Consider the following 14,677-nt stretch of genomic DNA (forward strand, 5'->3'; position numbering starts at 1 on the left):
TAGGTATCTATCTGTTTAAACAACTTCTTCCAAACACTGGCTGGTGCTTGCCCCACCTTTGAAGAGTCCTGATCCATTATCCTTTTAAACCCTATAATAATGATCCACAACAGACAAACATTCAGTGTGTGATCCCTTAAACAAACTAGAGGTTATCCAGAAGGCTTGTTTCTCAATGTTTCAGTATGACAGCCAGATGCAAGAGTAAGCGACTAAAGAGCATTGCTTCTTTATCCAGGCTGCATGACTTTTGCTCGAGATATATGAGGATAAAACATCTATCTTTACTAAAAGCAGACATGAATAAAATGTTTTAGAATGTATAGAAAACACTAATAGTTGAATTTCCCAAATGTTTAGTGCGATTCTGACTACCCTAACCTTTCAACAATTTTTGGATTTTTACTAACTTTTCAATAATGTTTGCTTCTTAATTGGCAGTAAAGCACTTTGGGACACTGAGGTCATGTAAGGTGCTAAATAAAAGCTAGTCCTTTGCATTTCTTTAAACGTCTCCTAAAAACCTCTCTTTATGGCATGCCTTTGGACCTTTTTGCTAATTTATCTGCTCAGTCGCCACACTCATGAAGGCACTATACAAATACAAATTATTGTTAACTTCATTATGAAGATATCACAGAACAATTCCATGCTCTAGTCAAATAATGAAAAAGAGTATTTTACTCTCGGTCAGATTTGGTGTTAGTGAGCCTAATGAATGGGAAGATTTCAAAATATTATATAGGTAGAAGTCAAGGTGCAGATCATAGATCCATTCTCTTAACTAGAAATAGGTTTTGCTGCACACTGGATAGGGTGACAAAAAGGAAAAAAAGTAAAATATGAAAGGCCATATAAGCAGAGAGTGACATGCTCTTATCCAGGAATATGTGGTGACATTCCCCTCTCCGCCAGAATTTTGATTTCTTTCCCCCAGAGTTTACTCATAATTTTCAGCGCAACAACAGTGTAACAGCCACATTGTACCATTTTTCTGAAGAAATTTGCACAGAAGTGACTTGCGTTGGTTTCATGTCAGAATCTTGCTACGTGTGAATTTCCTTGAGTATTTGCATTACTCTTGAGTTACATCCACCAATGTAACTCCACACCCATGCAAATGATCAGAGAATATGAATTACCTGTACTTAGGCCAGCTTGGAATAAGTGTAACTACACATACAGATTTCTCTTTCTGAAACCTGCACTGTACTTTGTCAAAGTGACATCAGTCTCAGTGCATCCACCATGTCAGAAAGACTAACCTTCCCAATCGACTTACCCCTGCTCTGCATAAAAGTGGAAGAGACTCTAAGAGTGAGGCACCATACAAGAAAACAGCACACATCTTTTTACACTCATGCTACTTACACTGGTTTTCATGTTGTGGTGTAGGCAAATGAGCTCCATATGAAATTTGAACATAAGCTCCCTTTGGCAAGATTGGCATAGAAACCAGCATACCTTCAGTGTAAATATGATCAAGGAACCCAAGATTTTCCCAAGATGTGCTGCCTGCAAGCATTGCCCTTTACAAGGACTACTCTCTACTGGGAGTGTTAAATTGCAGAATCATCCAATATATGTTCAGATGTTTTTTTTTTCTATCCCATCCAAGCAAATTTCCTTTTCGAATAAATCCTTTGATCCACAAGGTCCTTGGCAAATTGGAAGTGGTCAATACATTAAAGTTTGATCGCCACATTACGGCATTGTAAGGACTAGTAGAGGTTTACTACAGACAAGGTAATAACGGTATAAAATAAATTCAAAGGATCAAATTTTAGGAGTATATTAAAATATTTCCTTTCATCTATAACTGTGTTTAACTATCCTAAAGTTGCCATAATTAAGAGAAAGTGCACATGGAGGTTTTTTCTTGTATTTTACAGAATGATAAAGAATAAAATTTAAAGTAAAAAAGTGAAAAATCATAGTGTATGAAACAAGTTTGATCTGACAGCAGTTTCTATGTGACAGTCTGTGTCAATAATAAACAGCCAAGAAAATCCATGGGAGTACATAAATACTGGGAAGTGTCCAACCACATCCTCAGTCACTGATCTCATCTCATAGAAATTTGTGGGATTGGGAGAATGGCCATGAGTAATGGGTCTTTGACAGTTTGGGGGGATATTTGGTATGCCGCACCAAAGAAATGCAACTGACATTTGCCAGACCAGAAAGGGTACCATGTTAATAAAAGCAAAATACTGCGGATGCTGGAAATCTGAAACAAAAACAAGAAATGCTGGATTCACTCAGCAGGTCTGGCAGCATCTGTGGAAAGAGAAGCAGAGTTAACGTTTCGGGTCAGTGACCCTTCTTCGGAACTGACAAATATTAGAAAAGTCACAGATTATAAACAAGTGAGGTGGGGGTGGGGCAAGAGATAACAAAGGAGAAGGTGCAGATTGGACCAGGCCACATAGCTGACCAAAAGGTCACGGAGCAAAGGCAAACAATATGTTAATGGTGTGTTGAAAGACAAAGCATTCGTACAGATTAGGTGTGAATATACTGAATATTGAACAGCAGCAAGTGCAAACCTGAAGAAAAACAACCTGAAAAAAACAGTAGGTAAGCAAACTGAACAAACTAAGATGAAATGAAATAAATGCAAAAAAAGATTGTAAAAAATGTAAAAAGGAATGTAAAAAAAAAGGAAGAAAAAATAACTAAAAATGAAAGTAAAGTGGGGGGCTGTCATGCTCTGAAATTATTGAACTCAATGTTCAGTCCGGCAGGCTGTAGTGTGCCTAATCGGTAGATGAGATGCTGTTCCTCGAGCTTGCGTTGATGTTCACTAGAACACTGCAGCAATCCCAGGACAGAGATGTGAGCATGAGAGCAGGGGGGAGTGTTGAAATGGCAAGCAACCGGAAGCTCAGGGTCCTGCTTGCGGACTGAGCGGAGATGTTCTGCAAAGTGGTCACCCAGTCTGCACTTGGTCTCCCCAATGTAGAGGAGACCACACTGTGAGCAGCGAATACAGTATACTACATTGAAAGAAGTACAAGTAAATCGCTGCTTCACCTGAAAGGAGTGTTGGGGCCTGGGATAGTGAGGAGAGATGAGGTAAATGGGCAGGTATTACACCTCCTGCGATTGCAAGGGAAGGTGCCCTGGGACGGGGACGAGGTGGTGGGGGTAATGGAGGAGTGGACCAGGGTGTCGCGGAGGGAACGATCCCTTCGGAATGCTGACAGGGGAAGGGAGGGGAAGATGCGACTGGTAGTGGCATCACGCTGGAGGTGGCGAAAATGGCGGAGGATGATCCTTTGGATATGGAGGCTGGTGGGATGAAAAGTGAGGACAAGGGGAACCCTGTCACGGTTCTGAGAGGGAGGGGAAGGGGTGAGGGTAGAGGTGCGGGTAATGGGTCGGACACGGTTGAGGGCCCTGTCAACCACAGTGGGGGGAAATCCTCGGTTGAGGATAAAGGAGGTCATATCAGAAGCACCGTCATGGAAGGTAGCATCATCAGAGCAGATGCGTCGGAGACGGAGAAACTGGGAGAATGGAATGGAGTCCTTACAGGAGGTAGGGTGTGAAGAAGTGTAGTCGAGGTAGCTGTGGGAGTCAGTGGGCTTATAATGGATATTGGTAGACAACCTATCCCCAGAGATGGAGACAGAGAAGTCAAGGAAGGGAAGGGAAGTGTCAGAGATGGACCATGTAAAGGTGAGAGAAGGGTGGAAATTGGAAGCAAAGGGTACCATGTTCTCCATCTAGAGAAGGGATGTTGCTATTGAGGTCTCTTTTGAATCAGAGGCTGCTTGTAATAATTTGTGCCCTCAAATTTGGAAGTCAACTCTCTGGGCAACTCAAAGCTGTTGGAGACAGAACTCCCTGCTTCCTTATGGCGATGGCCATGCGGGGGTGGGTTGGAGGCTCTTACCCCACAAAGCCATTCTGGAAACGGTGCCCCAAAATCTGAATCCAATGTATTCAGGTCCAGGAAGAGTTTATAGCTGTCCTGGCAGATTCCTGCCAAGGTTAGACTTGGGAGTCCACTGGACTGTCTGTGGCAGAAAATCAAGGCTACTGTTCTGAGCCTAAACACACGCAGTGCCTTGTAGGTAAATCAGGATTATCTCTGCTGGTGTTTAGTCACTTTCTCCTACAACTGTACACTCCACATCTGGATGAATGAACTTTGACATTTCTAACAGTTAAGTGGCTCATTAGCTGCTTAAAAAGCATTAAAGGATTATTGCAGGTGCATTGTGATTGGCTGATACCTTTTCATTACTGCTAATGAAATTACTTTCTTGCGACTTCCACATTTCAACATCTTGCATTCCAGTATTTCATTACTAGTGTTATGACTGTGGTGTGAGGAGTGCACTGTCTTTTCTAGTTCCACTTCTCCGCAGGTCACAACATATATTTTTAAAAGTTTTACCGTTTTGGTCCATCATATACCCTACTTTTTATCCTAGAATAAAATACACCAACCAGTTTTCTTTAATAAACAACAAAATTATCAGTTTATCAAACAAGACTTATTCACTAACGAAGCAAAACATTAACACACAGATTGAAATATGAAAGTTACTTTTTTAAATTCCGCCCCCCCCCCACCCCCATCAAATAAATACAGAAATTCTCTTTGCAGAGGTCTGGTACAAAAAAAGACACAAAAGAATGCTTTGGCCAAATACTTGCTGATTCTTGAAGGAAGTAAAGATATGGAAGGAAGCCAGTTGTCCCTTTTGGTCTGGTGTCCAGGTATACGGAGACGAGTCATTGGGATCTTTTCTAAAGCAATTCTTTTCAGGCGGTGTTGAGAATTAATCTGGCAGGTTTTCTCAGCTTCTCAGGAGAGATACAGCAACAGGAAGTTTAGCTCTCCCACACTGGATCTTTGCAGAGTTTCTTCAAAGAAGTAGAGAAAGAGGTGAGCTGGGTGGTTTTGTCCTTGGCAAGTTGATTTCCAACTGTGTTCAAAACAGTTCACACCCCAAACACAAAGTCAACCTCCTGACCTCCATAAACCTTGACATGTGGCTTCTCTGTAAACATCTTCTCCAGGTCACCAAGGCTCCTGTTGTTTATTGAGCTTAAAGCACATGATTTCCAGCACAGGTTGTTTTCAAACAACATCTCAAGTGTCCTTTCAGTGAACTTGGTAAGAAAAAAAACACATCCATGGAGGTTTTTCAGTTTTAACACAAGTCCTCAAAAAATTAAAATATTAAAAAAAATGGAAGCACTTTCATAACACTAGGTTGCTCTTGTTGGACATAAAACATTTCTCTCTTTTTCAGAAAAAAAGGGGAATCTTAACTCCAATATTCTTTGTTTACTGATCCACTTGGTGATCTGACAGAGGAATGGAAAAAATGGGCTTTACTTTCCTACTGAAAATTGCTAAATTTACATACCTAATGATTATCTGTCTAAATCAAAGGATAAGTGCTGCATCATTGAATGTTTTGCATATGCAGCAATAATGCATGCATTAATCAGATCATAACTAGTCTCAAGCAAAAGCCATGCTTACATTTAGTTCTGTGGCAATACGTTAATTCAGCTTGTGACCCTCTACTTTGCATGTGGTTATCTTATACAAACTTAGGTCCAGCAAGTAATAACAAATGCTTAATTTTATGTTTTTTAGTTCCAGATCATGATGGATCACCTTTCAGCCTTGCCTAAGTGTACAAATACCTCACACACATATTTACACAAGTGAAGATAAATATATTTGCACACCAACAAGTTGGTAGATAGGGATGGTGTTCACAACCAGACTTGCATATCACAGGATCAGATACCTCAATACTGACTGTATATATGTAACTTTTTCACTTTATACTATAGGATTGACTCTAAGGTCAGCAAGCTGAACCTACTTGGAATAAAGCAAATCTAAATGAAGCACCAGAGATTATATGCCAACATCCAAACACTTCTAATTTTTTGCTCACAAAACTGTATGAAGTTTGCAATTAAAAATATTGTCTTCTGTATTTCCAGAGTTTCAATAATTCAATATGGAATTATAGCTTGGAGGAAACTGTAGCATTTGGGTCTAGGTGGAGATCAGGCCATGACTGCTTAAAAATACTGTTATTCATGAAGTTTATTCTGTGAGACAGCATTCATATTGTAATGATTATTTTCTTTAACTAGGGAGGCACATTGGTTATATATAGTTTATAACAGAAGTTAGTACAAAACACTTACAGTAAAAGTGTAAAATCTAGAAAGAGCTGAAAAGCCTTACAGCTTTCAGGAGCTCTGTCTCTCATGGAGCTTCCATTCGGCGCTCCCCAAATGGACAAAGTAAGCATCCATCCCAATCCCATCTCAAGCAACATAAAATTGAGCAAAGATTGATTTAAACCCATTTGAATATATAAATGAAGATATCACTCCTTTTTGGTGAGACTACCTTAGGTCAGTTTAAAAGCTCTACCAGAATATTGCTCTCAGCACAAATTGACACAAATCCATCTATATAGAACTGAGACAGATTTTCCAGTTTCCTTGCACCTGTTACACTTCTATATCAGTCTGAGAGAATGGAAATCTCCCTGTATGTTCCACCAGTCTGTACATTCCTAAGATTTCTATTACTATCTGTCTGTTGCATGAATAGAGCAGGCTGTCTCTTCCCTGTATTGCCACTTGTAGACAATACATTGTAAGTGCAAGTATCTGGGTCACTATCGTCTGATGCTAAACAAAATATTCAATGTTGGAACAAGTCGTATATATTAGAAAACTTTTGTGCTAAAAATCTCTAGTGACAAACACAGACCAGTATATCATCCAATTCATGCATTATTGAATATATTCAAAGAATAGTTGTGCTTCAGAAATTAGACAAAGCTGGTGGCCAGTAATGTATTGATGATCTTAGGTCATTCTCTGCAATGTGCACTGTGTCTCAGTCTTGCTCCACAAATGCAAGTGACTGCCTAAAGTGACAGGACTGAATCTTTGGAAATTGATTTTGTATACAAGGTACTGCATTTGTACTGAATGCACATATTAAAAAGCTGCCTATTTATCACAAGACAGACTGTTCCATTTTATTTTGGTCACCTGTGTGTCTCGCACTCACAGAAACCCATCACCATGTCTAAAAGACTCCAAAGCAAATTACTGAGAAAACACGCATGTACAACTTCTGTTTGCCCATTACAGAGTGCATGTTTCTTGCCACAGGGATAAACCTTGCTTACCTAACATCACAAATTTGGTATATAGAAACGTAGAAAATAGGAGCAGGAGTAGGCCATTCAGCCCTTCAAGCCTGCTCCGCCATTCATTATGATCATGGCTGATCATCCATCTCAGTAGCCCGTTCCCGCTTTCACCACATACCCTTTGATCCCTTTAGACCCAAGAGCTATATCTAACTCCTTCTTGAAAACATACAATGTTTTGGCCTCAACTGCTTTCTGAATTCCACAGGCTCACCACTCTCTGGGTGAAGAAATCTCTCCACAAGTCAGTCCTGAAAGGTTTACCCCATATCCTTAGACTATGACCCCTGGTTCTGGACTGCCCCACCATCGGGAACATCCTTCCTGCATCTACCCTGTCAAGTCCTGTTAGAATTTTATAGGGTTCTATGAGATCCCCCCTCACTCTTCCGAACTCCAGCGAATATAATCCTAATTGGCAGAGCCAAGATTAGAGATTCCAGAATATCTACAAGGTACTGATGGTGTTTAACCTGTTAAAATTACACAACTTACCAATAAAAAGAAATTACAAGTTTCCCACTGTTTGTCCAGCTAGGAATGACCTCCTGTTGAGCATTGGATTGTGTGGTTATATGGAGCCGGTTGGGAATCTGGTCCGAGTACAAGGCTACCCTTTAGGTTTCATTGTGGATACTCTGTCTAACTCATGGAACCTGGAGCATAGACAGATCACTAGAAGCTAGATTCTTTCCACTAGACTCCATATAGCCATGAAATCAAATGCCCAACAGTACTCTGAGGTATTGTCCACTTTTTTGCTCGGGTATCAGATTACTGAGTCTACAACTTTAGGTTAACGTGGTTCCAAAATTGCATTGTCAAGCTTGTTATTTCGGAGCCACTTCAGCCTTACATCGATCGTGCTTATCTCCCTCCCAAAGACAGTAGCCGTAGGTATAATAATATAATGGTATCATGTAACAAGACTGAAGATCCCACCATTGGTTATATATAATAGCGTTAACTGCATTAGTTTCTACCCTGCACAACAGGGCTGAACATATCGATACTTAACGAACTTGTTTGCACTGGCGAAAAATTTGTGTAGGTCAGATGAACCGTCCAGGGATCTCCCGACAGGAGACATGCACAATCTATGGATATGCCTGATGTTTCCAATAAACATATATAAAGAGCTAACATGTTATAGCTTCCAGTTTTTGTGAAAAACAATAAAACAAGCTGTTGTTGGTGGTTGAGGAGAGGGGGTGTTATGGGGGGATGGGTAAACATCAAAGCCTACCCACATCTCAACTTCTGATTACAGTCCCACATCATCCCTGCTTTTTAAGAAACATTGTTCTTCTCAGCCCTCGGACTCTACAGTTGAAATAAACAGGAAAAATTAACACTACACCCGACTGAAATTCTGCAGTTTCTTGTACATACTCTGGAAAATGTAATAATAGATGCAGATTGAAATTAAACACGCCAGGTAATGGATACACTGTCAAAGTATTGATCCATTTATTTTAAAAACGCCAGTGTCTGCTTGAAGGGGACAATCTTGTACTATGATTTGTTTTTCACAACCCTTTTAAGTGTTCTGCGCTACTTTCGCCCCATCCCTTTTAACTATGAGAAACATATTGCAAGGAAAACAACTTACTACTAGTTTACATTAACTTTAATCGCTGCCATGCCGGACTGAGGCGGTTCCATCCAGAAACTGGTGAATAAATTGCCCTTAATAATTGGAGTAACCTACATTGTTAGAGTTTTTGATCTTGCCATGACAGGGCTGGGAATGAGGTGTAGAAATTATGATTGCTTATCCCCGAATCCCTCCGGATAAGATCAAGGAAGTAGGGAATATGTTGTGCGAGGAAAACTAGCCACCAAACCTTGTTCCCCACACCTTCTGCATCAAGCGCAGTGTGTGATGACCGAGGCCACGGTGTTGTACAACTTTGCAGACTTTTAATTCAATAGAGGTCTTAGTTTATGCTGTATACTGTTCCTAATGTTGCCCTTTGGTGGCGGAGAGTGACCCTAACGATGTAAAATCAAGTTTATTATTGCTGGTGTATGGCAGCGAACATTGAGTGCGCCTCCAGAGCCATGTGGAGGAGAGTGTTTGTGGGGCGCCTCTCTTGCTAAAGACCACATGACCCCCCTTGCCGCAATGATTTACGCTGAACTCACTTGTTTTAGTTTCGAGTTAGAAAATGATGATTGGTTATCATATCACAAGGCTGCCCTCATAAGGGTCCATATTGTGTTCGTGTTGCCCAGCACCCCCACTTGCCTGAAGGTGTACAGCTGTACAACATGCCCAACGCCGTGATGTATGACCGCCAGGGTCTCCGCCTTTGAGGTCAGCATAATGAGATGCTGAAGCTTATAAAAGAGGTGAAATAATTTTTAACACAGACACACAATGAGTTTATTTATTTAGAAAGTAGTTAAAAGTAGTCTGGGGATTGGAATATTCAGTGTTGATATTGTACAGGACTGGCTTCCCGCCAGGGTGCGTCTCAAGGGGAAAAGCAGTGGACAAGGAAACCAAAACCTTCTCTTTTAATAGAAATCAATAATCACCCTCGGCGGGGGAAGGTTTCAGATTCCTCCCAATAGCTCTAACTTATTCGCTCTTTAAAACTTCGATTCTCTAAAACAGGATGATGAAGTCTGTTAGCAGGCAGTTTATTGGGTTGTGTCCTAAGTAATGTGATTCAGGAACTCCAGGTTGTAGTTGGACCGGCTATTTGAATTCGAGCTCAGAAGTTGACATCCTTCTAAGAACTTACTCTGGATGTTTATTTTTATTTCTGGCTATGATTCCACCTCTCGCTTTAGTTAGTGAGAAGTCAGGGAACAGATTCAACCCCCACCCCCGCTCCCCTTTCCAAGAAAATACACGGATCACAAAAGATCTCTGCCGCAGGACACAGCATAACGCCACAAACCCGATTAAAGAACATGAACAGAATCAGCTTTTAAAAAAGGGTTTCCAAAGTTAATCTCCGCTCATACTCCATTCGCCACAGTACAGGGTTAAATTATTTTAAACACTGTCGCTGTTATATTTGGTGCTTCCTTTATCAGTTCCCCTCATTTCCATCACTCCTAATCTTTTAAGTATGTGAAACAAAATTATGAAAGCTTTTTTTATTGCAGAGGATTTCAGTAATACCGCGTTGTGTTTTAAGGCTTTTTAAAATTTTATTTCACGACTCGATGATAATGCGATGCCTAATATTGATATTTGCAAAACACCGCGTCCCTTCATCAGATGTTGCAGATGTTATTGCAGTAATAGTAAACTCCATGTGCAGAATGCTGAGAGTATGTGAAGTGGGAAAGTAACAGCAGTCTCTGTGTGGGAAAATAAGGTGTAAAGTTGAATTTGAAATCAACTCATTGCCTGGAGCACAATGACTGAATGTGACCTAACACTCAACAGCCAGAGAGAGAGAAACAGATAATGAGATACAAGCATAGGGAAACAGTTATCAGAGTCAGAAAAGAGAGGGCGAGAGAAACAGATAGTGAGATGCACAAAAACAACAAACCGAGAGCGCAAGAGGCAAAGGAACTTTTCCCGACTAAAAGCATAGATATTTCCCATTCAGAAAGCCAAGTTCTCAACTTAACATAAAGCCGATGGACAAAAGAAAGTCTGAACACTGAAGATCACATTAGGTATTAAAAAACCTAATCGCCAACCTTGAACTGAAATGGAGGCACTATACCGTGTAAACCACAGATTTAAAAGTTAAGAACAAGAAATAAAAACAACTGGAGATGAGAACTTTTGTGCAAAGCATGCGGCAGCGGCTCTGTAATAACTGCGACTTAAAGGGCTGTATTTTGAAATGCACAGATATTAAAATAAAAATTGCAGACAGCTCACGTGTTTAACCGCTTATAGTAAAACACAGCAAAACCCACTGCAAGATGCCAATAGTGAAAACGTTTCAACAGTTTCATGCGATCCAGATACTTCAATCTGAAAGTTTACCTTTTAAGTTTTACAATAAATCTCCGTAGTGTGTTAACTGGTTGCTCTCACTGACCTACGAGGGCGTCTATTTTGTTATTTATGAAACCGAGAAGCTGGTTAGGAAACACTTTATTTTGAATTTAACGTATCGTTAAAAACAAAATTGCATTGATTGACAATACACCAGTTCTACTCTTAATCCACAGTCGTTATGTAACGGCCACGCATCCTGTGCCGAGAACTTTCGGCGAAAGATAAACGGAACAGAACTGGGACATAATTGAACTTCAGGCCTGTGACAATCCGATCTATCAAAGAATAACATCAAAATTAGCTGCCATCTGATAGCGTTCCAAGAGGGTGGGAGTGGGGAGTGGGGAGCGGGGGGTGGGTGTGAAGCCACAGAATGAAACTCATAGCAGACTTGTACTTGTCTGTTGCTGAGTTCAAAACACATGAAGCCCGATAGTGTAAAGGAAGGATTGTGAACCCAAGCAATGTGTGTGGATCTTTCTGGGCCGTTTACTACATGCAAAGCAAGATACTGAAGTCAGCCACTTTTCAAAACAAAATAAACCTTCTGATTTTCCGGAACAAAATAATCCTTTGATGCGTTAACAGCCACACTCAAATATATTTTAAAACTACTTTTATTTCACCAATAATTATGGCCATCCGTCTCGCATCACAGCTCGCCTCCTGTTATCTTTATAGGGATTTAAAAATACTCCGTGTCACAGAGGAGAGCAATTAAGATTCAAAACAATTCTGATCTGAAACGGTATAGACCTTTTCTCTCTGGGCTACATGTTTAAGACGATACCCGTTGCTGTTTTAGTTTGCATTCTTACATTAGAACATGTTTAACGCTGGACTAATCCCCTTTCCCTTAGCTCCCCTCTAGGCATATACCAAAAACTCTTTAAAATAATTATTTAAAACACTTGATGCCGTTGGGAAGTTTTGTAATTACCTCATTGTGATTACATTAATGAAATCTTTCTCAAACTGGATGTTGACATTTGCTGCAATAAGACGCAAACCGAAAATTAGACTTAAAGAAAACAATTTAGAAGTGATTTAAAAGACTGTAAATTGATACTGCATCATTAGAAAATTGCACGTTACACGTGATTTTGAATTCACGATTTAGTCCCTTCAGATAATGACAGAAGTCCCACTACTGTTGTCTGGATACGATGAAAAAAGCAATCAATTATTCCTGCATACTACATACACCTATGTGAAGTTACTACACAATTACTCAAGATCGCCGACTGAGACACGATAATCCATTTATTAATTTGAATGGTCTTCAGTTAAGGTTTGAGTGTGTGCATGTTTATGTGTGAAGTCTGCCGACACAGTGGGAGACCCCAAACAATCTGTCACATCGCTTGATGTGTTAAGAAATCATTAAAAAATAATATTTAGAAATAAACTTCTTATAGTTTAATGACGTGGTGTCAGTTACAAGATTGATTCTCACTTAGTACTCTCATAAGATAGTGAACACGTGAAATATTAGCGATGCATTAAATATGATGACCAGCAACTGCAGGCAACAGGCTCAATGTTGGAAGTGAAAACCATGAAGGTCTTTCTGAAGAGCTGGTTAAAAGGGAAGCATGTCAGACCAAACTCTGGTAACAGAAAGGCACACGGGCTGAGGAGGCAAAACGCTCAGCAAGAATACAGTCTAGTTCTTTCATAACACTTAAAGCATCATAAACAAAAAGTCTTTATTAAATCACTTGCAGCGTGAAGTTCTGTATAACAGGAGGTAATAAATTATTAATGCGGCCATTCTGAATGCTGCTTTCTAGCTATTAGCTCACTGCGAAGTTGAATCACCGCCTTTTAGCAGGTCAGTAGGTGAAAGACAAACTCTTGTGGGTTTTGCAAATCACAGGGCATCTAATTCGGGTAATAATTAGACCAAAGCTAAGCGTTAAAACCACACAGATGAGTTTTTAAATATAACATATATATTTAAGCTGCCAGTTCCCTCAGGTCCTGGTGCTGTTGCACCGCACTCTCAGCATGTTTACATCTTTCATGTTACTGTTCACCGAATAATACAGACAACACCCCCCCTCCCCTTCCCACGCCGCCCCCGCAACATCTTGCCGAAAAAAGATAGCGATTGCACAACCAGTGTGTTCCTATTTGTGCCGGAACACAAACTGCCCAGTTTTATTTGTGTAAAGTCTAAATATGAAGCTGTTGGGAAGTTGGCTGTTTAAGTATTTGCACAGAAATGTCTTGGAGAGGTACAGCTCCTCAATCAACTCTTTTTAAATTCCCCTCTAACCCCTTTATCCAGCTTTAAGCTCCACATCATGCATTTTATCCCTTCTCTTCGCTTATAAACTAAAACAGCTTTTGTTTGAAAAGATTTTTTTAAAAAGAACACACACACATACAAGCAAATGTCAAAGAATTACTTGAAATGAGCGAACAAGTTTTGCATGAAAGGATCAGATCCAGACAGTAACCGATGGAGCACTGATATTATCCATTAAAATCTTTACCGAGCAATAACGCAACAGTCACAGTGCAAAAGAAAGTCAGTTCACGATATCATGGCGGATTTGTGACGGGAGGTGGTTATAAAACATGGGTCCGGTTTTCGTACCCGAACACACACACATACAGGCGAAAGTTAGACCGCCTCACTAGTCGGAAGCTACCTGAATGACAGGAAGCTGCTTTACTCTGGTCAGGTTTGCATCTGACACATTCACCTGCTTTTCACTTTACAAGCCCCAATTCTGCTGCAGACCTTGCCTGAAGTTTGAGAAGGTGCCTCGCAGTTGGGCAACAGCGCCCACTGTTTGCAAAGACAGAATACAGTCCTGCACACCAAGAGGGACACAGCTTTTCAAAGTTCCAATCTCCTCTCTCTCTCTGCGTGTCTCGCGTTTAACTTTGCTAAAATTTCAGTGTCAAAATACGACCATGAACTAATGTTCCCACCCAGCGTTGCCCGCAAGAGCCGAAAGCGAACAAGCCCTTGGATGCTGGTGATGTAGCTAAAAGGGGGAAAGGGGGAGGGGGGGGGGGGTGGGGGGGGGGGGGGGGGGGAGAGAGAGAGAGAGGGAGATCTGCCAATGCCATTCCGGTAGCTGACTCGGGATGAGATTGAACAGATTGTGTTCAGCGTTGGGACGAAGGGAGAGGGAGAGATCGCTTTAAGCAGGTTTGTGGATGGGACCCCGACACTGATCAGACACACAAAGTCATACAAAATGGCAGAGAAGGGAAAGTGACAGAGAAATGGGATGTTGCACCTACTTGTGGCCAGTTTGCGAGCCCTCCCTTTGGATCTCATGGTGGCTGTGTCCGGCGCAGATGGGGATTCTTAGATTCTCGGATGTCTTTCTCTTTCTCTCTCTCCCTTACTCTCTCTCTCACACACACACTCTCTCTCTCCCTTTCTCAATCCGGACTCGCTATCTCTCCCGCATTGTCAGTTTAGACACCTTCGCACATGCGCACTGCC

The 14,677-nt window shown here is 40.9% G+C and overlaps 1 protein-coding gene across 4 annotated transcripts in view; it reads right to left on the reverse strand.

Moving 5' to 3' along the window:
- mecom (MDS1 and EVI1 complex locus) overlaps positions 1–14,658 on the reverse strand; it is an 815,679-nt gene extending 801,021 nt beyond the window's left edge. For all 4 annotated transcript variants that reach the window (XM_068042483.1, XM_068042482.1, XM_068042481.1 and 1 more), the window contains exon 1: positions 14,470–14,658. In XM_068042483.1, the coding sequence (XP_067898584.1) occupies positions 14,470–14,506 (37 nt within the window). In that variant the 5' untranslated portion in view covers positions 14,507–14,658. The remainder of the gene's footprint in view (positions 1–14,469) is intronic.
- Positions 14,659–14,677: the final 19 nt, after the last annotated feature.

The sequence above is a fragment of the Heterodontus francisci genome, chromosome 11 (assembly GCF_036365525.1).
Source record: "Heterodontus francisci isolate sHetFra1 chromosome 11, sHetFra1.hap1, whole genome shotgun sequence".
Classification (NCBI taxonomy): domain Eukaryota; kingdom Metazoa; phylum Chordata; class Chondrichthyes; order Heterodontiformes; family Heterodontidae; genus Heterodontus; species Heterodontus francisci.